The sequence below is a fragment of the Parus major genome, chromosome 1, assembly GCF_001522545.3.
Source record: "Parus major isolate Abel chromosome 1, Parus_major1.1, whole genome shotgun sequence".
NCBI classification, from domain to species: domain Eukaryota; kingdom Metazoa; phylum Chordata; class Aves; order Passeriformes; family Paridae; genus Parus; species Parus major.
The window spans coordinates 13271426-13299184 of NC_031768.1; the positions used below are offsets into that span (position 1 = coordinate 13271426).

General features: G+C 39.8%; 1 protein-coding gene across 3 annotated transcripts; it reads left to right on the plus strand.

Moving 5' to 3' along the window:
* Positions 1 to 720: 720 nt before the first annotated feature.
* ACOT9 (acyl-CoA thioesterase 9) lies at positions 721 to 21741 on the plus strand. Of its 3 annotated transcripts, XM_015626540.2 has the most exons (16): positions 721 to 852; positions 2184 to 2275; positions 3854 to 3880; positions 7090 to 7135; positions 10726 to 10896; positions 10989 to 11026; positions 13080 to 13163; positions 13750 to 13853; positions 14707 to 14780; positions 16820 to 16887; positions 17847 to 17958; positions 19006 to 19096; positions 19875 to 19960; positions 20745 to 20832; positions 21020 to 21170; positions 21429 to 21741. In XM_015626540.2, the coding sequence occupies exons 1-16, from the start codon at positions 839 to 841 to the stop codon at positions 21485 to 21487; spliced, it is 1305 nt and encodes a 434-aa protein (XP_015482026.1). In that variant the 5' UTR covers positions 721 to 838; the 3' UTR covers positions 21488 to 21741. The 3 variants fall into 3 exon arrangements, with proteins under 3 accessions (XP_015482026.1, XP_015482036.1, XP_015482046.1); XM_015626550.2 differs by lacking the exon at positions 3854 to 3880; XM_015626560.2 differs by lacking the exons at positions 721 to 852; positions 3854 to 3880; positions 7090 to 7135 and having other exon boundaries at positions 2183 to 2275.
* The last annotated feature ends 6018 nt before the right edge of the window (positions 21742 to 27759 follow it).

Consider the following 27759-nt stretch of genomic DNA (forward strand, 5'->3'; position numbering starts at 1 on the left):
TAGGTTGGAAAAGACCCAAAATTATTGAGTCCAACCTGTGACCGAACACCAACCATGACACGTGTCAACCAGACCACGGCACTGAGTACCACACTCAGTTTTTCTTTAAACACTTCTAGGGACAGTGATTCCAGCATCTCCCTGGGCAGTCCATTCCAATGGGTTAATGTTAATTTCTGTGAAGAAAGTGCTCTACCTAATGTCCAACCTAAACTTCCCCTGGTGCAGCTTAAGACTGTGTCCTCTCGTCCTGTCACTGGTTGCCTGGGAGAAGAGGCTGACCCCCACCTGGCTACAGTCTCCTTTCAGGGAGTTGTACAGAGTGATAACGTCACTCTTCAAGCTCTTAAGCCTCTTCTCTTTAGGAAATTCCGAGGATCTCAATTACCTTCTCTAGCAGTGCCACCAAGTGACGGGCCGGGGCAGGAGGCCGTGTTCCCCACGGCCGTGTGACGGCTCGGGCCGCGCCTCAGGCTCCGGGCACAGCTCCCAGCTGAGCGCCACCAGCCCGCCTTCCTCACGACACAGCGGAAAAACGGAGCATTAAAAAGAAAAAAAATAACGAGGTTCATTAAAAGCAAGTCCCAGCAGGGCCCGCCCGACGACTAACGGTGTCCTGCCCCAACCTCCGCCCCAGGGAGCGGCCGCGCCGCGGGGCCACGGGGCAGGCCGGGGCCGGGCGGTGCCGCCCGGGGATCCCGGGGTGGGCAGGGCGACGGCTCCCAGCTGCAGGCGGCCCGGAGCCTGCCGTGTGCGCGGCGAGCCCTGAGTCACTGGTGCGGGGGGACCGTGGTGCTGGGGCAGGCGCGGCCCAGCTGTGACAGCCCCGGCGAGCACCATGCTGCCCACCCGGTAAGGCGGCCCGCGCGTCTCCGGCCCGGGTGGGGAATAGCGGCCGGGGGAGATGGTGCCCCCCGGCGGGCCCGGGCCTGCACAGGGGAGGCCGTGCCCCGCGGCCGCGCTGAGCTCCGCCGTGAGGGGCAGGGTGGGGCACCCCGAAACGCGGGCAGCGCCGCGGGCAGCGCGGCCTCGGGCGCGGAGAATGGGCCGGTCTGGGGCACCGGGCGTGAGTGGGCCCTGCGGGGTGCGGCTGCAGTGTTTGCTGGCCCGGCTGTGACACACCGGACCCGGAGGCTGAAGCAGTCGCAGAGGCGTTTCACCATCGCCATTCACGTCATTCTTGATGCATACGGGACTCCGCTGCCTTCAGAGTTTTTTTTTCTTTTTTTTTTTTTTTTTTTGTTTCGTGTGTGTGTTTGTTTTCTGTCTTTCTCAAGGTCTCCGTGTGTATTTGCAGACAGTGAAAGCTTTTGTGTTCATGATATATATGTGTAGATATACGTGAAGGGAAGAGAGAGGGATAGAGATGTGTAAATGGCCTTGCTTTTCTCTTGGTGCCTGAGAACCTGCCACATTTCCTTTTGTGAGGTGGAATCCCAGTCCCAGAAGAGGAAAGTTAAGGGACCAGCAATCCATATGCCTTGTCAGGATGATGCTGTGAACTATTACAAGTGGTTTTACACACCGTGTTTTTGTGTTACCGCAGTTACGCTTGCCTAGAGGAGTAGTGCTGGCTAGTACCTTATAGAACACTTAGTGAATTGTGGGTGGATTACATCCTCTGTTTTATGGTTGTCCCTCCTTGCTTAATGGCTAAGAGGATCACATCCGACACTTTAGGTTTTTTTGAGTTGCTGCAATACTAAGCCATAGAGGAGAAAACCAGGCTTAGCTGAATGGGACTGCTTGTGAGACCTTGTGAAATCCTTTTTGGTATATTCCTCCTTCCACTGCTGTGCACACCAGCCAAGTGCAGGAGAAGTGTATTGTTAGAGTCATGGATGATTTCCTAGAGACACATGGACCCATCTTATCTGTGTTAAGACGCTACAGGGTAAAAGCTGGTGTTGAGTCTAAGTTGGTTCTCTCAGGATATCTGAATAGTCAGTAAAGAGAACAATTACTGCCAGTGAAACATTCTTCTTGTTATTAGACAAAGAAAGGTGCCAGTTGGAATTTCAACTGTCTTGGAACCATTGCACTGATGGTATCTAGTTCTAAAAATCAAGCTGAAAATAAGGACTAGTGTTTCTGAAGTCACCAGCATAATTCCAAAATTAAATCCTAAATTGTTTTAATGGGATTACTTTTAATGACACTAAATGTTTCTGCTCTGCCTATAGGTTGTGCATCATGAGGAAACTTCCTTCTGTTCTGGCTAGGACACTCACTTCTGGGACCAGTGCCTCCCCAGGGCTTCCCAACATGTCTGAAGGTAAATTGCTGTGCTCCAGAAGATTTAATGATGTTACTAAGGAGTTTATTTTTTCAGGTGATGTCCATTCATATATTAGTATGGTTTGGATAATGAATGTGCCCTTGTCTGTTAGCTCATGGTGTAAGTATTTAGGAAGCAGCAGAAAATTGCTGTGTGTTTGGAAGTGAATGGCACAAATATGCTAAGTTACTGAAATTGCAAATTTAGAGGGTCCTCTGGTTCTTCAGCCTTGGCAGAAGAAGGTTCTTTTCTGGCAGGATAACTGCTGCTCAGCTTAGGTCTTGATAGAAAGTCAATGTAATGCAGATAGGTACAACGAGACTGGAGAAAATGGCCAAGAAATGGGGAATTGAGTGGAAATAATGCCTTACAGAACTTTTAATCTGTCAATCCTGCTAATTTTGCAAATTTGTAGAAATCTTCTAATCGGATCAGCAGCACTGCCTCGTGAAATTGCTCTTGTCAATAGAGCTTTGTGTTGAAAGTTTGTTTCAGTGCTCTAATAGTTATAAACCATAATGCTCCTGTTTCATAAGTTTTAAAAAAGTTTTTCTTGCATTCTAATCCCTTGTACTGGGCAGGAGGAAAAAGGCCGGAGCCAGGTACAAATAATTCCTTCATGAAGTTCTGCTTATTTCTGAGATCTTCTTTTTTCCTTTTCTTTTCTAAACAGAAGTCACCAATAGTTACTGGTTATCCAATAAAAGAGAAAATGAGGGTTATTTGTTGTTAGAGAAATTATTTTCATTGTTAATAAATGGCAATTTAGAAGGTTAAAGGAGAGAAGCAAGGGTACAGGATGTTGCATACTTGCAACTTGCCCTGTTTGTTTATTTGAATATTTGAAAATGATGTCATCTAGAAGGCCAGTAAAAATAGTGAAACAGTGAGGTCATCCTGGCACTCCAAGGGCTACTAATATTTTGTGGACTACAATCACTGTAAACATTTGAGATTCTGTTTCATAATTATTCAAATTAAAAGTTTTGTTGATATGTAGACTATTCTACTGTTATGTAAACTATAGTTTTAATTTGGTATCCATGCTTTCACAAAACACCAAATACTTTTTCGTACTAGTTTTTCACGTGCTTCATTTTCACAATTTTGGGTTCCTGTTGGGGATGCCCGCACTTCTTCCATGGCTTTCCCAAAGGCTACACAAAGCAGGACTTTGGAATTTTCCAAAATGTCCAAAATGAGTCCAAATGGAAAAACTCTCATCCCACTTCCTGAAAAGTGCTCCAGATACTCTTTCCAAAGTTAGCACTGTTTGTCAACAGTACATGGTAGCCCCGAGTTTGAAGAACTATTTGGGATTACACTGCAAGCAGATACCACACAGAGTCAGTGGACATGGAACTGGAAAGCTGGCTTGAAAAGACAAACTGAGTTGAAAACAAAAAGACACTGACTATAAATGAGGGAAGGATAAATTGCCTGCAGTTACTAAAATTAAGGAACATGTGCCTAAATGGAACTGAAGCAGGTAGAATAATCAAGTAGCTCCTTATTAAATGTAAATTGCATTGTTTCTTTTCATTGTTAATCTAACTTGTGTTTTGTACTCCACAGGACAGTCACCCATTCATGTGAATAATGGTGTGTTGTGGTAACTTGTACATATTAAAATATTTGCTGTAACACTAAACTTACTCAGCTACTGTTTTTCCTTACTTTAGCATTGGTGAAAAATGAAGTGTCATTGTTCTTCTCTGTTGCCTTGCTCAAAGCCCCTTTGCCTTTGGTGAATGGCCCTGGTCTTAATTGTGTCAGTGTTGCACTTAATCTCTGTCTGCGGTGCTGGATAAAACATTTCTAAGAAGCTTATGGAATACAAAATTTCTCGTGGCAGCAGCTCCTGCAGTAGTTGGCTTCATTTTAGACATTTGAATCTGCATCCTTCAGCTAAGTCCAGACCAAGCTCTGTACCAAAGCTGGTGGTCTGCCTGAACCTGGATGCAGCTGGGGAGATACCAGCACGAGTGGAATGAACCTCACTGGTAGAGATGAATGCTGTGATCTGGTCCAGCTGCTCTTCTCATGTCCTTTTCCACAGCACAGTGCAAATAAACTCAGACCCTGCTGCTCTGGCATTGATGATCTAATGATCACAGGTTAGGAGATACTGAAAAATATGCTGATGTGAGCATGATGGAGAAGTCCCATTTGCTATAACTGTTTTGCACACTTAAGACATTTGACAGATAGGAAAAGAAATAGCTTATAGATTTTTGTGTTTTTCTTATTTAAATTTCTATTGTTACTTACATAAATTTCTAATACCTAGAAGAGCAAGATAGTCTTCACAGGAGGAAAAAGAATGGAAATGTTAAAAACTATGTACTTATGAGCTGTAAAATGGACTAGATTTGGCTTCACAGCATTTAAAAATGCTTTACACTTTGTCCTTTTTATTGTTTAGATAAAAATTTTAATGTGTTCCTGTCGCTATTGGACACAAAATCACACAGACGCAGTCTGAGGTGTGGTGAAAGAAAGAGAGAGCTTTATTTTTCTTTTCAGTATTTGTAAGTTTCTGACCATGACCAGGGATTGGATAGTCAGGTTAACATCTTCCTAACCGTGCTGGCCATGAGAGATGTTCATCACAAGGCATATCTTTAATGGAATGTATAAACACCTATGTTTATAGTTACTTTCCTGGGAAAGTAGCTAGAGCATGTAGAAAAACAGTATCGAGGGCCTGATTCTCAGGGCGACATGTCCCCAGCCTGGAAAATACTTATTTTTATACCTAAAGCTGAAATCAGATGTATTAAATGGGACTAACAGCTTCTATACATTTTTGCAGGTTTGGACCTGAGATTTTTTTTCAGAGCTTTTTACCTCTATAGAGTCGAAAAGGAAGATGAATTTAGTTTAAACAAAGAGAAAGTGCCGATTATTCCCTGTTCATCCCAGCACAGTTTACACTCTTGAAAAATTGAGGTTTTGTGTTCTAGAAGCTGTAACAGTGTTTCTGCTAACACTGTATTGATCAAATGCATGTATGGCAGCCTCACAGGTGGAGTATGAGTAACAAGAAAGTAATACCTATTCTGTAAGCAAGCATGCTGCTGCTTAAGGAAAAAGGAATCAGAACTTCCCTGTTTCCAAAAGAAATCAACTCTCAAAATTTTCAATCAGGTTCTTTCCTTGAATATTTTTTTCGTTCTTTGAATTAGTAGTAGAAGTCTTCTAATTTCAAAACAAATTTTTAGCCTAATTTTGTGAAAAAATAAGGCCTAAGCAATCTATCTTTTGTCTTTGTCTGCCTGTCTTCTTGTCTTTCTCATCTTCCAGAACATTTTGTTGATGTCAGCCAAAATAGATGAGCCACAAATCTCAAAGAGATTTTTCCACAATTTTTGTGAAAATTTGCTTCCAAATCAGAGGTTTGTTAGGATGCTAGAGCTGGTGCTGGGGTCAGCCACAGACTCTGGTGTTTGCTGGCTGTTGGTGAATCACTGGATCCATGTGCTGGCTATCAGTCATTCCCTTGCCTGCCTCTGGCTCAGGCTGATGCTTCTGTAGCAGGCAGGCATAGCAGAAACAGGCTGGGAGTGTAGGGACAGGGGCTGAGGGTGCTGCAGGGCAAGGAGCAGGGAAGGGGAGGTTTGGGGAATGGCAGTAGAGGTGGTGTGGGGGGACTTGGGCAGAAGCTGAAGTGACTGAGGAGGAGGGGAGCAGAGCTGAGTGGATTTGACTGAGAGAGTCGAATGTGATTTAAATCCTAGGAATTCAGCTAGGCTTGTCCCACCATTTATAGGCCAGCTTGCTGATCACTGTGAATACTCAGACTGGGAATTTAGCTTGAAAAATGCCAAGCCTGATAAAGGATCAACTTATGACTCACCAGCAGCCTCTTTCAATTTCACCATGAAATTCTGAATATTTTTTGGTTGCTCTTCCTTGATATGTCCCTAATATTTGAACTTCTTTGTATCAAAAATCTTTGCAAATAGGCAAGGAGTCCCTTCTATACAATTCTTAGCTTCTGTTCTGAGCTTGAGAATTGTTGCTCCTTGTTTTCAGGTGTTTCCAAACAGCCAACAATCACCTGCCTAACAGCTGTGGAGTAGTTTGGTAGATTTGATGGGACCTTAGCACACTTAATTATCTCATCCAAGAAAGAGTAGAAAAGATGCTTATGCAGATTATTCTTGAAATTTAGGAAAAACTTGTGCAGAAATAGTATTAACTCTGAGAGTGCAAACAGGGCCAGAATTATTTTCATAGGCCTGTGTTCTGTGTTTTAACACTGTGTTCTTTCAGACTGCTAAAAGTTTGGGCTAGGAAACCCTGCTGGCAAGAACCAGTCTGCTGATACTGCCTGCCTTTGTGGGTGGGATTATTTAATTGGTATTCTCCTCATTCCCTGTTTCCCAGCTGCACTGTTCCCTTTTAAGTTCTTTTATGACTTCTGATTTGTGTTATCTCCACAGTTTGTGTTTAGGCTGTAATATTTTCACATCAAAATTCCCCAATCTAATCTTGATCCATGCTGTCTTTCAGCTGTTAATTAGCATTGGAGGTGACTGATTGAACTAACAGGCACTCTTTGTTGACTATATGCAATAATCTATGGCACCATGTTACTCAACCCATTACTGTGATATGCCTACTAACAGCAGCAGTGAATTTGGCCAAACTTTCATTTCTCGGCTGCTCTTTGCATGAATTTGCTTAATTTTCCTGTTCTGGGATGAGGATTGTGCCTTTAACACCAGGTAACCTCATGTTTATCACTTGCAGAACTAAGCTTGATTTGCCTTGTTTTTTTTTTGTTTTGTTTTGTTTTTTTCTAGTGCGGAGCAAATTGAGGGATATAGTGGGAGCATCTACCAACTGGAGGTACAGTGTGCATTACATGTATTTTACTTCATTTGTGAAACCAAGGTGGAGCTCAGAGTTGTGGTAGTGGAAGTTACCTATAGTTAGCTTGCTGTCAGGGGAAGAAAAAGATCCCACTAAAAAGTAATTGAAACAAATCTTCCGAATTGGTAGTTTGTGGATCAAAAACTTCTAAGATTTCTCTGAAACAAAATACCTGATCTTGGTGTTTACAAGATTTAAGTAAAGCTAGTGTCCCACTAGCTTTAAATCCAATGAGAGTTTGGAGCTGTAGAGTCTGGCTGTCAATGCTGTGTTGCTGTTACCTCCTGAATTATCTCTAGGTAGATTGCCCACATGGTGGATTTATCATTCAGAGGCAGCTGAGCTTGTTCACTGTGTAGCAGGCTGCATTCCGAATGGCACCCATGTCTCTTTGGAAAATTGTCAGCTTGGGATCAGGGTCTCCTTAATCAGGAGCATCTTGAGCATTTCCTTTATCTGTTCTAACTTAATTTTTGATTAATTTTCATATTCTTTAAATAATTGATGGTTTTGCTTTATTCAAGTTACTTTCTTCCCCCCCTATTACACTGAATAAGCCAGAGTTGACTGTAACCCTCTGCTGTTACAGTCTGGAGAAGTCAATATAGCAGTCTGGAGGAATACACACTGCAGTTTGGTTGGTCCCATGTTTTTTGTAAATTTTGGCTGTGTTTGCCGAGCTCTTTTTTCCCACTTTGTGCAATGATAGGAAATGAAGAGAGGCTTGCCTGGGTGAAGTGTCTGATGTGTCCAGGCCTTTGGACTCAGTGTATCTAAACACAACTTTAGGCATTCTAATAAAAAATGTCTGAATCTGGTAAGCTGATTTTTGGTTAGTAAGAGTAGTATCTAAGCATGAGGGGGCTTGAACTTTTCATCAAGTCAGTTAGAAAGGGCTCTAGAAATTGTTTATGAAAAAGCCTTTCCCACATACCAGAATGGCTGAGGAGGAACAATATACCATTAGAAAATTGAGATTTTAGGGGGCTCTGGTCAAGTCTGATGTTCTTTCTTTTATTTTTTTTTTTCCCACTGCTCCCATCGTGGAAGAAGAGCAGACTGAGGCCAGGATCACTGCAGCAGTGTTTTGCTTAGATAGGTACTTCTCTTGTGCTGTACAAAATACAGCAGAAATATTTTGCAGAGTACTGAATCCTTCAGCTACTGTGAAGAAGGAAAGCCAGGGAGACCACAGATGGGAGTGCTTGAGAGTGACAGGTTTAATACAGAGAGGTTTGGTGGGCATGGATTGTGTAGCCTTTGAGAGCCCACTTCAAAAATGGGGTGTCAAAGAGTTGATATGTGTGGAGACTGAACAGCTGGGGATTTAACTGAGTTAGTTAGTTAGGCCACAGAATGACTAAAGAGGACAAATCTGAGGAACAGCTTGATAGGGGTCCTGAAAAGGGAGATAGGGAAGGACTGATGTACATATATCTGGAATGCTGGGAGAGAGAAGGGATGCATGTTGGGGGAACATCTTTAACCATTAATTTTGCTAAAAGGAGACTTTGGTTTGTGATTTCTCTTGTAAGGGCCAGTGGCATTGTGTATTCATTATTAAAAAGAAATATCTAGCTTATGTGTTTGTTCTGGTTTTGTACTTAAATTGCAGGTAAAACTATTAATCTGTTCATTGTTAAATATAGTCTAGATGGTGTTGGGGCTATTACAGAAATATATAAAAATTCCTCAGAATGTTTAGAGCAGGTACTAGTTAATATTGAGATGAATTGTTATTACTGTATGACTAGTACTGTAGTGTGTAACAGTATTTGTCTGTTGAAAAATATTACTGCATTGAGTCTAATACTTCTGCATATTGAAGAGCACATTCTGAAGTGGAAGTCAAGAATTCTGCTGCTGACCTCAGAGGAGCCAGGATGGAGCTGGTGAAAACCAAATATTGTAAAATTTTTATTGTTAGGTTTCTTTATGTTCGTAGACAAATTTCTGATTTACTTTCTAATTAATTTCTTTTAAGCCTTTCACTGAAAGACCTTGGAAAAATTCTTTTTTAAAAGCATGAAGATGCATCATCTTGGACCTTGCATCTTTCTTTAGTCATCCAGTAATATTCTGTTTCTATGCAGTGGCATAACTTTAAACATTAACCCTCTACAGGAGGTTGTTATCTTTCTGTTTTCTCTGAACTCCATGGTATCATCTTGCCCAGATGAAGTAAACCACATCTCATGTTTAAAACAAACAAACAAATGAATCTAACTTAAGTTTTCTGCTTGGCTTTCACTCCCTTTGATCATGGATATTTGTATTTCCCCAGAACTTACTAAACAGAAAAAAGGGAATATAAATATGTTGAAGCTTGACTTTTTGAAATAATACTTAAGCCAAGTAAGCCTTCATATTAAGTGGCTAACATCCAGAATTCATCCAAAGTCAAAACTTAAGAAAAGATTTCTTTTTGGTGAAAAGGTTTTCTGTTTTGTGGTTTTTTTTTTTTTTTTTTTTTTTGTTTAATTGCTTTTGTTAAACACGGTGTCACTGAAACAGCAAACACAACTTGAAGGAATGGCACACATCCAGAAATTTAACATTAAGTTTGGTTGCTTAGTGTTTTGTGCATTCTCTTGCTCTATGAAATGATACATATTTTTGCTTACTTCTTGGCTTCATACCAGAACTGTTGCATGTTTAACCTTTAGGTTTTTAATAGATGGATATTGATCCTAGGGATGTTATGAAATTCTTGCTTTATTCAGTCAGGTTGCACTTCTAAGGGGAGGGAACTTTGGAATAGGTAAGAGAGGCTGTTGGGAAAGACTGTTACATCTTGTAGATAGGTACCTGTGCAAGGAGTCAACTTGGTAGACTGGAAAGAAGTGACAGTAAGTTGCACCCTTCTCCACTGTGAGAATTGCAGTCCCTCTTATTTGGTAGTGTTGGAAAAGCAGCTCTGAAGGAATTGTTCTCCCTTTTCTGTGTTGTTTCTTTCCATAACTTTCCTGTATAATTTTAAGATATCTGGGTAGGAAGAGAGAAAGAAGTAGGTTAGTTTTCTTTGTCTTTTAGCTTGCTGTTAGAACTGATGTTCCAAAGGGGAACTCACTTGTGGGTGATGGCAAGTCTTAGCAGATTAGTTCTCTTGTTAGTGCTATCCAACACTATTCATTTACTTTACTTCTTGGAAGAGATTGCAAATTGATGGTCAGACTTTTAAAATTGGTAGTATGGGAAGTTTTGTGACACTGTAGCTCTGGATGACATGAATATGCACAAAACCTCATAGATAAAATTATGTGTGATTTGTTCTTTTCAAGGGCAATGTTTTTGGTAGCATTCAGAATTAGATGCATTTTGTTAATCTCATTAGTGTGAAGTATGTGCTTGCCACTTGTACACAAACTATTTCAAAGATTTCTGCAGTAATTCTGCTTCACATCTCTCATTTTGTGCATTTCACTTTCTTTTCAAGGCACACTCACTGTGTCTTGCTATTTCTACTACCTTTTGGTTTTAACTTCAATAGTCATTGATGTGATATCTTTTAGTTAGGGTTTTGGTTATCTTCTTGTACTTCAGAATAAAGATTTTTTTCTTACCAGGGATCATGTGCAAGCAATGCAAGAAAGAAAAGCTCTTCATACTTTACTGGCAAAACGGCAGGAAGATCTCCCTCCTAGGAGAATGAAGGATAGCTACTTGGAAGTTATTCTACCTTTAGGAAGTCAGCCTGAAATAAGAGAAAAGTACCTGAATGTACACAACAGCGTAAGGTAACAAAGCAACCATGTTACACCTGCAGGAAATGGTTAACTTCTGTTTGCCCTGTATGTAAATATTTAATTGTCAAACCCCTATATTGCAGGTTTGGAAGGATACTTGAAGATCTTGACAGTTTAGGAGGTATGTACCTATGCCCCCGTAAAGGCTGCACAAAGTGAGCTTGATTACTGCTGAGCACTGGTTGGTGTGACACAATATGACCTCAGAGGGAAACCCATAATTCTGACATCTCAGAAGGGAAGGAAAAAAAAAGGACACTGGTATTACAAGAGAAGGAAGGATGATACAGAACTGATGGAAGCAAAATTTTTTTGGCTTCCTGCCTCTGTCAGATTTTTAAACGACCAGCTGCAAAAAAAATTTACTGAAAAGTGATCCTAGATTATGAATTTGTATTGAGTGTGAACTCAGAGAAAATTTGTGGAGTGCATATTGAAAATGAAAGATTAAGATTTTTTTTTGAATCTTAAAAAAATCTCAACAAAAACTGCTAAAGCCACCAACAGTTAATGAGATGGAATATTTATATTTGCAATAGAAATATTTTAATCTTCCCTTTGGGGAGAAGAAAGTATAACCTGGAAAGATTGTAACATATCCATTGAGAACAAATGAAAAACAATTGTTGTATGTTCTTGGATTCTGCAAATTGTCGTTAAGGGTAAAACCAACTCAGTTGTTTCATGAGTTAGCTTTCTTAATTTTTTTCTCCTTTTTATTTATTTGTGGTCTTGAAAAGTATACATTTTTTCTTTTGTGTTATGAGTGTCAGATTGTTAATAGAATTAGGAGATACTTTTTCTTAAAACATCACCAGGTGACTTCCTCCTTCATCTGAGTTCCATAGTTGGTTGGGAGCTTTTTGATGGAGGTTTTGACGAAGAATTAAGTGCTTATCAAGGGGAAGTTGTGAATAGACCATCTTTTTTCTGTTCCTTTGGAGAGTCCAGATGGACAAAATGGAGGAAGGCAGAGAAGGAAATGAATGCGTGTCCACTGAGGATAGATGAAATAGCTGCATGACTGCTTTTTCTTCCTGGGAGTTGGAGGTTACTGGTTTCAGTATCTGTCCTGAATTAGAAAAGAAGACTTCAAACCATTGGCTACCCTGCATTGCTGGATGGGATGAACCCGTTTTTCATTCTGTGCCTTGTTTAATTTTCCCTGAAATCTGTGAAGATCTAATTTTTTTCCTGTGACAGTACAGAATGTCTCTGCCTTGTTTGCAGTAATACTGGGCTCCAGGCAGTTCCACTGGGGATGTATTGTTTTGGGTTAACCAAGATGCTGTCCCAGTTAAACAGTTAAATATTTGGGGTGGTCATATTGATATAATAAGTTAATAGGCTTAAAAGGTTTTAGAATTGGGACTTCAGTAAACATTAGGAAAAAAAAATCTTAGATTGCTTGGAAGGATAGAGATCTTCCAGATCACAAATCACAGAATATTCTGGTTTGGGAGGGCCCCACAAGGATCATCAAGTCTAGCTCTGAAGTGAATGGTCCATATATGGGGATTCCTTCTCTCTTATCTCATTAAGTACCAGACAGATACTTTTGATAATGAAGATCTGTGGTGAGTGAAAATTACACAAACACTAGAAAAAAATAGCCTTGAATTACTCCAAGGAGTCTGTTTATTTGAATGTGCTTTTGTGAACAAAGCTAATTAGTTTAAATAGTGGTTTGGCTAGTAGTAATTGCAGTGTGATAAATACCTCTGACTATGGTTTTGTGCCTGTAAGGCACCATTTATTTAATCTCCACCTCTTTAAATGAATCAGCATTTAAAAAGTCCTCAGATAGCATGTATCCTTGGACAGCCTTCATGAAATCAAAATAGAAGATAGGAAGAGTCTGAGACAGGGGGGCTGCAGTGGTAGAGTGAGGAGATTATGTGGGATTGGAAGTCAAGTCATGAGCTGGTTTAAAATGCTTAGTTAAATTTATCTTTGTAGTAAGTAAATATGCATAAAACTGAGACAGCTGCTGCTGTTTTCTCTATAACAAGCCCATGTGTTACATATGTGAAAATGTGGAAGTTGTGCTCTCCTATAGTAGGATACTTCAGTTTATGTTTTCCAGGTACCTCTTATACTTTGCAAATATGATTTTGATCTGCTCCACTTATGTTTTTGTTAAAGAGCTGGCTCCATTTTTGATCTCTTCACAGTTCTTGTTTGCTACACTCACACCAAGCAGGAAATGCAGCAAAGGTCTCCTTTATCCATAGTTACAGCTCTGGTCGATAAAATCAGTAAGTGGCAACTTAGTAAATAAAATAGTTTCATCTGTTTGTCTGACTCTTTCATCAGCTTCTACCTTCCCATGGTTGTTATTGAGGATACCTTTTTCACTCCTGTTTAGTTCACTTCATCTTGTTTTAGCTTTGAAGTTTTCTGGCTTTTGTTGACAAGAGATGGGAAGATGGTTTTGTAGATGCTTTTCAGCATTTCATATGTAATTTCCCTTCAAAATCAACTTTCATGATTCTTGCACTTTAGTGTTTAGTTTTATTCTGGCATGCAGATTCTTACCTTCATTATCGAACAGTGTTTGTTCTGGTGGAGTTGGACCTTGCTTGTGTTGCCTGTTCTGCTGAACACTCCCTTGGTTCTGCTGTCTACCTTTGTGCCTGCTTCCTACTCCTGTTTTGGCTTCAGAAGTCTGCAGAGGCAGAAACTGCAGACGAGCAGTGTGGTTCCTTGCAACAACGGTCTTTTCTGGGTTGTCTTTGTGTGTATTGGCACTTTCAGATCACATAAAGGTCCTGGAGAATCTGGCCTGTCTAGTATTTGTTGTGAGTGATCCATCTCCAGTAGCCCCTAATATTTGTCTTGTAGATTTGTGCCAGAAGATTATACATCCAGACTGTGACATCAAATTCACAGGCAATGTTTCTTGGGTTGGGAAGACCTCCATGGAAGTGAAGATGCACATGCTGCAGGTTAGTTCCTGTGACTTCTCTCCATCTTACGACAGGCCTGAGGTGCTTCAGGGGGAATTTACAAGAGCATATAGTGACAGGACAAGGGGGAATGGCTTCAAACTGAGAGAATGGATTTAGATGAGATAGTGGGAAGAAATTATCTATTGTGAGGACAGTGAGGTACTGAAGCAGGTTTCCCAGAGAAGCAGAGATGCCTCATCCCTAGAAGTGTTCAGGGGTGGGTTGGATGGGGCTTTGAGCCACCTGATCTTGGAAGGTGTCTCTCCCCATGGCTGGGCGATTGGAACTGGATGTCTTTTAAGGTTCCTTCTAATTCAAAGAATTCTGTGATTTCATGATTCTGTGATAATTCAGGTAAACAGGTAAATTTTTTGTATTATTCAATTGTTCTCCCTAAGTAAAGTCTCTAATGTAGAAGATAATGTTACACCTTTTTGTTCTGAACTTGTTACCTTTTTGTTCTTACTTCTTACCTTTTTGTTCTTACTCCTTACAGTGCTGGCATTAGTGGCAATTTGGTATATTAAAAAAGAAAAAAAAAAAGCTGTGGCATTTCTCAGAGTAAAGGTTAAGTGAGTCCTTTTACAATGACTGGATTGATTTCCTCCCCTCCCAGCTTAGCGTTTTTAATAAGCATTCCTTGATAAATGTTTACATTGCAGAATTCCTGAAATGAAAGTTTTAATTATTTCCTTATCTTTGACCTGTTGTGAGAGGTGTTGGAAGGAATGACAGAATGTGAAAGTAAGCAGAATTAACAGTTGATTGAATAGTTTGTCAACTAAATAGCTTGCTAAGCACATTTCCAATTTTAGAATTCAGTAATGTATTTTTTTCCTGTCTCTTTTAGCTGCATGGTGGTGATTACAGCCCTGTGTTAGATGCAACCTTTGTCATGGTGGCCCGAGACCCAGAGAATAAACGGTAATTTGTAGGACAGGAAAAGTTTCCTGACTTTAGGTGTGCTGAAAATGGCAAACATGGTAACTTGCTCTGTATGTGTAGAAGCCATATAATGTAGGTGGTAAATAAACCACATAGTTGATACTTTCTGCTGGCGTGACCTTATCTGTTACAAACTTCAGACTTACTTTAGCAGTCTTGATACCAGGAATTGCTGGTAGTCTTGGGATCTGACCCTTTTTTAAAACAGATTTTTCTTTGTGTTTGAGTGACTGGTCTGAGTGAACACAGAAGTGAATGAGTCTGCCAGAAACCCACCTGCTTTCTAGTAGTTGTTTGAACTAATGATTGCGTTTCAGTGGTTAAATAGTCTTTGAGTGAATAATACCATTAATTCCCTAATAGACACTTAATAGGTGTCATCAGAATAATTCAAGTTAAAACTTGCTTTTGTAACTAAGATGGAACTGGTAAGTATTCCCACAGAACTTAAAAAAACCCCAGACACTTATTTTGTTATTATTCTGGTTTTACTTTCTCTATAATTCCTTAGTTATCAGAATAAGAGGCTGCTCAGTTGCCATTTGGGTTTATGACTCCATCATCAGAAAAATTAGCTGTAATTCTTACTTTTTCCCTATATAGCCTGCCCAAGTAATAAACATTTCTCTGTTTCTAATTAGTTTAAGTACTTGCTTGTATTTAACAAAGATGTCTTTAATGAAAGGGTTTTACTTGATATAATTATGTGGTCCTGATAACATTAGAAGTAGTTTCTAGGTTTGTTTTCTTCAGACTTGTTCTAGAACCAGTGAATATATTATATATTAATAAAACAAATTATATTATGGTTCCCATTTTAAAGGCTAATTTTTCAAAAGAATGACATCAAATCTGATGTAATTACAGAGTAGCAGATTGACTGAGAACAAGTCTACATGGACTTGTGCAGATAGATGCAAACTTCAGTGGCTGTTGTACAAGCTGGCTGGCCACAGGCCAGCTGTGTTTCGGAAGCATTCTGTCCATATAAGGAGGGTATTTATGTGAGGTCAAAACCCTTCAGACAGGTACAGGATATGTTAGGTTTGTTGTAGCCTCACAGAAGCAGGGTTGTGTGGGTTGCAAACTTGCATCTCAGCAGCTTGGGGCTTGGCCAGGAGAGCTGATGTAGGTGTTTGCTGAGCTGAGGGGAAATGAGCTCTGTGATGGAGAAGGAACTGGTGGATTTTCAGAGATTTAGCAAACCAGGAAAGATCAGTTTGTTTTAAAAGAAAAGCTCCTCTCTGCTTCTTGTTGCCAGACCAAGTAAAGGCTTGGGGTAGAGGTGAATTGTTCAGCAGGTCTGTGTGTGTGTGTGCATGTATGTATATGTATGTTGCTCTCAGCGTTTGTATAAATGCTGAAAGTTGAAAATTAATAATCAGAAACTATGGGGAAGAATAGCTCTTGAGAGTAAGTGTTTGTTTTTACTTGTGCAAATAATTAAATGCTATAAAAGTTGGTTAAAGTAAACTTATCTGTGCAGTAGAATAAACATAGAAATGGTGTGCTCAAGGCATGTCATAATCTTTGATAAGTGGTACACGTGGTAAACAGCTTTTGGCTGTTGATAAGGCTGTCAAGGGAATATGTAGGTTATAAAAAACACTTGCTAGATGCAGCACTGTGCTTCTTCTATTCCAGGAGGAATGGTACCAGTCAAGTTTTGGTTTAGACTATCCTAGATCATCATGTTTACATTTGCTGAGTTTCTGAACAGCTTTCTTCTGGAACAATCTTCATTATAATTTATGAGTACAATTTTAGCTTCTTAAGAACCATAGATGTGTCTCTTTTCTGATTGCATCAGGTAGTGGTTGGATCACTTAACTGCCTCTTCAGAGTTAAAGCTAATGTGATATTCTGCTGGCAGCCGTATTTATTTTTATCATATAACCTGAAGTATGTCATTTCATCTTGTACTTGGTATGTGAGCAAAAATGGAAGACTGTTATAATGTATTTATGGGACAAATTCTTGTAAAGTTTGTAACTTAAAAAAAATCTTCCTGTCCATAGGCCAGCATTTGTTAATCCACTCATTCCTGAGAGCCCTGAGGAGGAAGAAATCTTCAAGCAAGGGGAATGTATGTTATATTTCTTGGTAGTATGCACATCTGCCTCAGTTTCTACTTAGCTGGGAGGAAGCAAAGTTCAGGAGTTCTGCTACTTAGAAATGCTCCTAATTTGTTTAAAATCAGGTTTTTGTTTTGTCTCATTTGTGTCAGTAGAGTAAGAGAGTTTAAAAGCCTGCTACCACATGCTTGAAACTCTTTGGCTAAACTGACAGACACCTCTGATGGGCTCTGCACACCCTCTGGACTTCTCCCTTGGCAGGATGCTCCCTCTGCTTTGGATCTGAGTGCAGCACAGGGGCTCCTAATACTCTGGCCAACTGATTACCCCATGGTGGGCCTGCAGGACATCACAGCTCCTCACCTGTCTGTGTGCCCATGTTCCTTTTGGAAAGAAACTCAGGAAAAGAAAAGTGGGAGACAAGGGAAGGAGCATGTAGCACCACCCTTATTTATTTCAAGCTGGAAATTATCCACTTTAAAGTGGAGAATTAGAAAAAAAACTGAAGACTGAATAAACTGGACTGATGTTATTTTAAACTGAAATTTTAATCACTGCAATGGGTTCTGCCATAAACTTCCATTCTTGTACCATTGGCAAAACCTGAAGCTTATTGTTCTGTAGGGTTTCTTGTTCGATATGTTCTGTACTTTGGGGGCAGTACTCAAGTTTTCTGTAGGAACAGTGTGTGGGTGTCATAAAATATGTGAAGAAGTTCTTTATCACATTGGTGAGGTACTAGTGAACTTCTGCTTTATTTTTATTTTTATTTTACTGCAGTTAATTATAAAATCCAAATTTTTCTTTGGGTCTGTAGGACCACGAAGTTACAGCTTTTAACTTACAGGGGAAAAGGAAGAATGGAAAGACTGTTGATTTCAGATTAAAATCTTCAGAGCCATTATTTATTTATTCTTTGAACTTTAATACTATGGGTTTTTTGTTTTTGTTTTTTTTTTTAAATATTCAGTGAACAAGATGAAGAGGATTGAATTCAGCACTGCTTCCTTACTGAAAATGGCTCCTACTGCAGAAGAAAGAAATATTGTGCATGACATATTCCTTAATACACTGGACACAAGGCAAGAAGGGGAGGGGTGAAGGAGAACTGACATCTTGTGGAAAAGTGCCTTTTGAGTGGGTGCTTATAACAGGGTAGTCTGGTATAAATTCACATTTAAATTCTGTGGCAATTTATTTGAAATGCAGGTACAAACTTTAACATGACATCTGCAGCTCTTAGAAGAGTCTTCTGTTGTTCTAAACAAGCTGTTAGGAATAACTGAGGAAAAAGATTAATGATGTTTAAGCAGATAAGAGAATGGAATGGTTTTGCAGTCATGACTTGCATAATCAGTTTTCTGCCATGATATCTAATTAAAAAGACTGTGAGGGCAGGAACTGGCCACCTTGTAACCAAATAACCTTGCAATGTGTTTTAAATACAATACCTGACAATATTATTTGAGGGAGTTGTTAGCATACTTATACTTGAGATTGCTGTGAAGTCATCTGATGCCAACAGTTACAGAGAAATATGTAATTATATTAGTGCAGTGTTGTATTTCTGATAATTTATAATTTCTTTAACTTATTAGTCTATACAATTGTTATTTTTAAAGTTGTTTACCAAAGGCAGACCTGCTTTCCCTTAAAATTAGCAGTTGTATTTTGTCCACATTCCATCTGGGATTGAAAACTTCAAAAACTGTCTGTATGTTTGATGATGAATTATTCTATTAGCTCACCTTGTGCTTTTATTTCCTATTATGACTTAAAAAGCAGAGCAAGGCTTTTCTGAAAAAGTGTGCACTTTGTGGTTGTGATTCATCTTTTCTTTCATGTACCTTTCTTAAACTTCTTCATTCACATGCACATTAGCAGAAGTTTTTGAAAGATCAGGAGAATAGGTTTATTGCAGTAACAAATAAAGGACAGCTTTAGATAAGGCATCAAGGTCAGCTGGAAGAGTGTTTAGTAATACAATTTCTGTTTTGGGTTTATTTTGGTGTTCTATGTTTTTGTAGGGTTTTTTTTTTTGTATGTGTCTGCATTTGCTATTTATGCTTTTTTGGCTTGCTGAATTCTGCTAATTCTGTGGACTATAATGTTTATTGTCTCTTCCAAAGGACAGTGAGTTTCCAGAGTCGTAGATTACCACCCAATTCAGTGTGGATGGAAGATGCAAAGCTAAAAGGCCTGGAGATTTGCCATCCAGAGGTATTTTGAAAAATACTAGTGAATTACAGAAAGTTACTTAAGAAGTAACTTTGAGTGGGAATTTTTACAGGGACACGTAGTGACAAGACAAGGGGTAATGGTTTTAAACTGAAAGAGGAGAGCTTTAGAATAGGTATTAGGGAGGAATTTTTACTGTGATTGTGGTTAGACTCTGGAGCAGGTTGCCCAGAGAATTTGTGGATTCCACATCCCTGGAAATGTTCAGAGCCAGACTGGGTGGGGCTCTGAGCAGCCTGGTCTAGTGCAAGGTGTCCCAACTCATGGCAGGGAGGTTAGAACTAGATATCTTTAAGATCACTTCCAACCCAAACCATTCTCTGACTATGAATTTTAACCTATGATTAGTCAAACCATTATTTTGTTTGGCTTCTGCAGTCCTTGCAATTTAGAGCCTAGTTTCTTTTGCTAATTTTTTTGTTATTTGTATGGATTACCACTGCAAAATGGGAGATTTTTAATGACCTTGTTTTCTTACCAGACTGTTCATTCTGTGTAAAGAAATTTCTTTGCAAAGTGTTTGTAAAAAGTTTGGCCTTTGGTTGCTGGTACAATTTTGAGTTGTTACATTATGCTGTCAAATGAGTCAGATGAGCTCCTATTAGGTAAAGTTGCCTTGGGAATTTTGAATTTTACATACATATTCCAGTAGTGCCTTTTATATATTCAGGTGTTGGGACTTCTCTTAAATACTGTGAGCTGAAGTGCAGACTTCAACACAAGTCTTTGAAAAGAATTTAGTATTTGTTTCTATGTACAGGAACGGAACATCTTTAATAGGATCTTTGGGGGTTTTCTCATGAGAAAGGCATTTGAACTGGGATGGGCAACTGCTTGCAGCTATGGGTGAGTTGTGGACCTGCAATGTTTATATAATCCAGAGCATTTTGCTCATACACAGAGGTTGGGAACCCAAGCTAACCAACCTAATGACAGTCTGAACTGAGAAAAACTTAGGTGTCCAGTAGAATTGTGCACTGTTAGTGCACAGTGCTACTTTGCTTGGAGCATCTATCATATTTCCAGAGGGACTGGCATCTTGTTCCTTGGAGCCTGGGTTTTAAGTATTACTTGTCAAGATAGAAAATACATCCATTTTCTGTTTTCTTTTATCTTACCAAGCTTTTGAGATGGACTTTTTAAGCATATAACATATTCATTCTCTCAAATAAGTATTACAACTTTGAATTTGGTACACAAGATAAATGGTTCTAAACTTTTTCTGTTAACTGCTTGAGCTTAGGAAGAAAGTAACAACTGAAGTTGTTACCCAGCAGAGGTCTGTGTGAAAGTTTAATGGGGTATGCAAAGACTGATACAAAGTTAAGTAGTTTGTGTCAGTTCTTGAAAAACTGAGGCCTGATGAATGATGGTGTGAAGATTGTACAGCAAGTGTAGGTCATAAGACACCATAATGGTGCAATAACATATCCTTAGAAAGTGTGTGCTTCACTGGTGTAAGAGATTTCCTCCAGTGATGACATAACTCCTTAACAGTTTCTGTAGCCTCTGTTTAAGGAAGAGATTTATTCTCTAGTACCCTTCATCAAAATGCTGACAAGTAGGTATTTAAAATTTTTGCAAACATCTTTTTTATTCTTGAGAAGAAATTTCTCTTTTGCTTCCTCAGGAGTTCCAGGCCCTTTATTGTATCTGTTGATGATATCATGTTTCAGAAGCCAGTTGAAGTTGGATCCTTACTACTGCTTTCTGGACAGGTAGGAGTTGATTTCCTTTTGAAAAGGAGCAGACCTTCTCTTTGCTGTCCCCAGTGTCAGTCACTGATAATGAGCAATGTGTTATGAGAATGTGTGACTTTTCTTGTTAAATGGTGTAATGAAATCTGTTACAGTTTTCAGCATTGGTGATAAATTCCAAGCTCTAACTATTATTTTAACTGTGTAGGTCTGTTACACAGAAAAAAATTATATCCAGATTCGAGTACACAGTGAGGTTTACAATGCAAATACCAGGGAGCACCATACTACCAATACTTTCCATTTTACATTTATATCAGAAAATGAGGTCCCACAAGTTGTACCTAAGACATACGGAGGTAAGTATCCCATTAATATATTGTTATCATAACTCTCTAAATAAGATTAATTTCTTTCTCTTGGAACACTGGTAATTTTAATAGATGAACTACTGGAATTTAAATAATATAACAGGATTTCATGGCAAACCACACAGATTTTATGCTTTGATGACAGTGTGGATTACTTCTTACTTGTGTTACTTTGTTCAGTTGTAGTTGCCCAGTATTGATACTGAGGTACTAATGTGGTTCTCTCTTTTCTCTGCTTTATTTCAGAGTCCATGTTGTATTTAGATGGGATGCGACACTTCACTGCAGTCATGAAAGAAATGTGACAGGCACTAGGAGCTGCAGTAGCAGTGCAGCAGCATGCTGTCTTGGCAAGAGCTGTCACCACAGGTGGCTAATGGACAGGTGTTTGTAATACTCAGAAAAAGCCCAACAACCACCCAAAACCAAACCCAAGCTCCACACCAAAACCCTCCTTTTCAGTACTCTTGTATTTGCATATATTTGGATTTTTTTATTCTTTATAGTAGAATTTGTTGAAATCTTTTACATGCCAATGCTAGGAAAAAGAGGCTTTGGATATATCGACTCTCTTTGTCTACTTTCACAGATCTCATTATAACCTTTCCTGTCTTGTCACCATCTGCTGCCTTTCCCTTAGTAGCTCGCCTTTTGTGTTTCCCTGATAAGGGATAGAAGTTCTGTCAGAAAAAGGTGTGCAATAAGTAGATACACACAGGTGAAGCAATTTGACCTACGTTCTTGTGTAAATTAGGTTAAGGGTTATAATTCTATTTTGAACAAGGACACATGTATCTAAGCAGTAGCAGAGGCTCAGAAATTACTGTGTGACCAATGGAAAACAGGTGTTTCCCATCACTAGGGGTTTTACAAGGTTATTGCAGCTTCTGTTTGGATGGTTTCATATTCCCATGCAAGAAAACTGATTTTTGCAATGAAATGAGGTGGCTAGATGGTATTTTCTGGCACTCTGTGTCCTTGCCTGCCTCTTCTTTTTTTTTTTTTTTTTTTTTTTTTTTTTTTTTTTAAGATATAATTGTGAGCTCCTTAGTGAATTATTTCTCATGGCTTGGAGAGTAGAAGTCTGATTGGTGAGACTGTGTGGGACTGAGAAATGGCTTTGTAGAACAGAATATTTTGGTTTATTAAGGACTGGGAACAAAAAAGGTAAAATGCTGCCTAAATGGTAATGATGATGTTTGGTGCTGCAGTTAGGGGCCCTGAGAATCTGTGCTGGGCAACTCCCAGGTCAGCTGCTGAATAATGGGAGGATCTTTGTCCCACTGAGGGGTTGTACAGCTAGAGGACAGTCTCCTCCTCAGCTGGATTATTTATCTGCTACCTTGGTGGACTGTAGTGCAGTGTGAGTATTGTGCAGACTTAAAGGTTGTCAGGTTTACCTGTGAAGGACAGAGAACTTCCCCAGCACAGAGGGAACATCATGGTGGTCATAACTATGGCAAATAAATAATAGGAACAGAGTACTTGATACCGAAGTACTTCTGATGTAACGGAGAAAGTTTTAATAGCCTCCAATTTCTGGCACATAAAGCTCAACTTTCTTAAAATCAGGAAGCTGAGTGGAAGGGAGGCATCAACTTTTAGCAGTGGGTATGTCACAAGCACGAAATTGGATCTCTGGTACGTTCACATCCTTCACATCCTAACTGATCAGGACATCCAAAGAGGAATTGAGTTCAGGGATTAAATGGATGAAATGTGATATCTTACAGTACGCAAGAACAGATTCTGGCTTTCCTGTGAGGCTTAAAAATATTTTGAAAAGAGGATGCAGCAAATAGGAATTGTCAATCAGCACAGATGCTTGAAGCATGTTGATAAAATAAAGCAGCATGTTGAACTTTAATTTCTGAGTAAGAAAGCCTGAGACAGTCACAATTTGCAGGAGCAGTTTCCTTAGGTGCTAGGGTGGCATGAAGTTCATGACCCCTAGCAGCTCTTTGCTATTCCTGTGAGGAATTGTAATTGAGCATTGTAATAATCAGCATGTTACACATCAGCCTTTCCTTAAAATTCAGCTGCCATGTTGGATGAGTTAGATGACTCCAGAGGGGGCATGGGGATATGGCCTGATCCAGAACAGATTCATGCATTGCCCTGATGGTAAGCTCTTGGTTCCTTCCATTGAGTTACACTCTTCAGCCACACTCCAGTGCAGACTCAACTCTTTCTTTTTCTTTAATGGTTATGATGCTGTGGAGATATATAATATTTTCTGGGTTTTTCTTTCTTAAAACTGACGCTATTAGACTGACCACAGAAATAAAGAACTGAAATTGTATCTCAGCTTCTTCCCCGTTGTTGCAGGGATCAATGTTGACTGTTAAAAAAAAAAAACAGGAAGGCAGGAAATGAAAGGATCTATTTCAGAACTACGTTTTGCTCCTGAGTACCTGCAGGTTTTTATCACTGACCCAGTGATCCTACCAGGATCACTCTTTTATAACACATATAAGGGGATACCAAATTCATCCTCTACTGACTTTTCAGCTGCATTTAAAGATGAATTTATAATTTCTAAATTCAGCTTTTGGGAAGAGGCTGGAGAAGAGAAGAGCAGGTAATAGAATATGGAAGAAGGTGTGACATCAGAATCTCTGGACACAGTGAAGAAAATTAATTCCACAGATGGAAGATACGTAGAAGAATTGTTGTGTTCTCAAAGTTCATGATAACTTAATCACAAACCACAATGACAGTGGTTACAGAATGTATGTACAGCCATACAGAATGTGTCTGTGTGTGTTTATACACATTTGTAAAAGATAAATGCTTTTCCATTTATTGCTATATATCTGTACTCATGTATTTTTTACTTTGAGATGGTAACTCCAAGCTGTCACCCTCTCTGGTATCTTTGTTCAAGGGTATGCACGCTGCTTTGTGCCTCTCTGTGTGTGAGGAAAATATTCTTTGATCTCACATTTAGAATTAAAATATTTCAACATAGTAATTCATGTTGGGTTTATGTTGCAATTCATATCCAGTCTGCCACTGCTGTAGGTGAAACCATTACCACAGAAGCCTAAAGGAATTTCTAGAAAATATTTTTATTTATAGTAAGCTTATCTATATAATTAATTGACAATGGCTCTGTAACAGGAAACAAATGTCTGTGCCCATTGTTTCTTTGAATACAGTGAGGAGGAGCAGGATTGCCTCCTTCTCAGTTAGTAGTGATATAAAAGGAGATTTCTGTGGGATTGAACTCAGTGCCCAAAGGAGTGCCTTGTTTCAAATGTTTATATTTTTCTGTGGTTAAAAAAGTACTAAAATGACTCAAACTGCATCTAACAGCTTCTGGTAGCCCTTTTTCAAATACTGACCTTTCCTTTGCAGCCATGTCAGATTTTGCAGCCATGTCACATTGTACAGCACTCTGGAAAGAAGTTTGCAGGAGCTGGTGCAATGTGGGCCATTGAGGAACAGTTTCAGTTCAGGAACCTGCTCTAAACTAACTGCATGCTTAATTGGTATTATTACACATCCATTCCAGCCTTTGTCTTGGTGATACTGGTTTGATTGCTGATCCTGCTCGGGATGCATTCTTAACTAGACATGGGAGAGAGAATTTCTTCATGGGCTAGGCACAAGCTAACAGGAAAATAAAAGGGTGAACATTCAGCTTTCATGAAAGAGAAATTGGGGACTGCTTTTGTGGAAGGTGTATTTGGATGACCAGACCTGCACAGAAAATACACTGTAGCACTTCTATGCCAGCAGAGATCCTCATCCCTGCAGGGCTCCTGCCTGTGAGGCTGGAGGCACTGGTGGGCATTAGCAGGTTGGAAAGATGATTTGTTGTAAGATCATTGTGTCCAACTGTAAACCTAATACCAGTACAGGCTCCCAGCAGTGTGGTGCTTATTTTTTTGATATACTTGAGTTTGCAGAGGAAGGGGTTTCTGTGGTTGAGGAATGGGCGTAACCCAGGAAGGCTGCAGAGGGCTACATCAGCTAATAACACCAAATATCTGTGCCATTATTATTATCTGAATTGATCTTTCTTTGATACTTCTGGAAGTGACATCCAGGTCTCAGCTAGATCCATCCTGCTTGATGGCTTTCATCTGTGGACCTCACCACCGTATATAGTTTAACAGCTGAGGAGTAGAGGGGTGTGGGAGGCTTGCCCAAAATAGCAGAGGAAGTGAGGTCTGTGTCTCATTATTAGTCATTACTTGCCTTGCAGGAGCATTTTTGCTTTTTCTGTAGAAGACAGGCTCACAATAGCATCTGCATTTTATGCGCTTCCAAGAGAGGCCCCTGAATGTGTATTTGTATTATACATATATATATGTATATGTACTTTCCCTGGGGTTTGAGAAAGCAGAGATGTATGAAATTTAAGCTTTCCACTATTTTAAACCTCATGTGGAGGAACAGATTTTGTCATTTATCCAGTTTAAATATGTACAATCACACAGCAATTCAAGTCATTGCTTAAGGACTATTCCCTATTTCCCTAATACTTTCTGACCCCATTGAACTGCATTAAAAAAAAAAATCAAAAAAATCCCTATGCCATCCCTTACCACAGGTTTAAAATGTAAATGTGCATTTATAAAAACTTTGAAAGTTGACACAGCTACGCTACTGTGACTTAAATTTGCCATGGTCAAAGCATGAAGATGGCCCCAGTTTTCTTCAGTCACTAGGTGTTCTCAGCAGTTTTTTGTTCTTGACTCAGGCTCTGTACAGCTTGTGACATCTGCTGTAGTTTGCTGCTCTTGGTGCTACAGAGATACACCCTGTGGCTATGTTGCTGTTCCTCACTGCTCACTGGGCTCTGCAAGGAGCCATGAGCTGGGTGGAGTGTGTCCAAGTTGTGGCTGATAACTCATCTCTGTCTTTATCAGGTGTTGCTGGCTGGCTCAGTGTCAGAGGTTCCTGCAGCTAGGAGGGCATTAGGTGTGACTGAGAGCCAGCTGGCTGGAGAGGTGGGCAAAGCCTCTGGGGAGCAGGGCACAGGCACCAGTTCTAAATGGGGCACAAGCGTTGTGTTCATTTTGTGCCTTGGGCTGCTGCTGAATATCCATGTGAGAAGCTGGGCTCCCATTTCTCATGCTGCAGTGGCTTGCAGTTATTTGAACATTGTGTGTTGTTCTTGGTGATTCAGGGATTGATGGAAACAGAATACAGACTAAAATTCAAGGTGATTTACATCCTAGTCATGTGAGAAAACGCTTCTACATGCTGCCCACAGGTCTTTGTGATCACAGGCTGGAACAGCACGTTAGCTGCCTTTGGGGTTTGGCGTTGATCCCATTTAGCCTCTGTTAGCCTCTAGATGGGATGAGGGACTCCTTTCCCCAGAGCTCACAGGAACAGGGAGGCTGAGGCTCAGTGGAGCTCTACTTGCTCTGGCTGTGGTTCCCTCTGCCCATGGAATGTACATAGGTCTTCTATCAGAGCTGAAGTGAAATGAAGCAGCTGTTTCTGCTCTGTGTCTGCAGTGACTAACATGGAGAGCTACTCAATACTCGCCCAAGTCCACAAAATCATGTAACTTCACAGTGCAAGTGCTGGCCTAGATCTGCAGAACTGTAGTGCAGTGTCTGTGTATAGGGCAGGGAATTGTATGGTCCAGTGAGGGAAGGGGAAGTGAGTTCTCAGGTATGTGGAATCCAAACCAAGAGTAATAATACAGTGGTACAGACTGGAGACAGAAGGTGCCTGTTGCCTTTTCAAGGATGACCCCGGTGAAAAGCTGACACAGATGTCAGTTACTGTTTTTCCAGTTGCACAGACTCTAGAATACTGTGTCAAAAAGAGGAAGAGGTGTGAAGAAGCAAGACAACATCCTCAGGAAAGGGTTCTCCAGTGCATACAAGTATGTCTTACATGGAGATGTTCTTTTCCCTTGGAAGAAGAAATTCATGTCTACAAGACAAGACTACAACTACTCCCTTAAAACTAGGAGCCACAGTTAGGGAGTGGATTGGCACAGGACACTGTCCCCCACATCTAACAGTGTAGGGGAAAAACTCAGAAAGTGTAAAACAGAATTGATCTTATCAGCAAATACACTACAAATTCAAACACAGAAAAATTTACTGGTTCAGTGTTTGAATCACATGAACTGGTAGAGCTGTGCTTTTTCCAGCGCAGATGTACTGATTTCTGTAAGTGTAGGTGTGTTCTTAATAGGTGAAAAATGTTTTCAAGCTTTACAGACTGGAAGTTTAAATCAGCAACTGTAACTTGTTCCTGGCTTTTAAGTTAGCTACTATTGCCTCTGGACAACAGACAAATGTACCATAACCAAGTGGCTCTTTTCTAGCTGTAGTTTCTAGAATGTGACCAAACACACAAGATTTTTGCAGAAATTAAGAATTCTATTAATAGCAAAAGACATGAATCTAAGCCCAAGATGCTAAGTGGATTTGGGGAAGACTGAGCATCTAAATAAAACCTAAAGAGAAAACATGCATTTCATAAGAGTATTCTCTAATAACTAACAAGGTACCTGTGCTTCACACAGGCTAGACTTCTGTTGAAACAATGAGCCCTTTAATGTTTTACTGCTGTTACACATTAATCAAACTCACGAAAG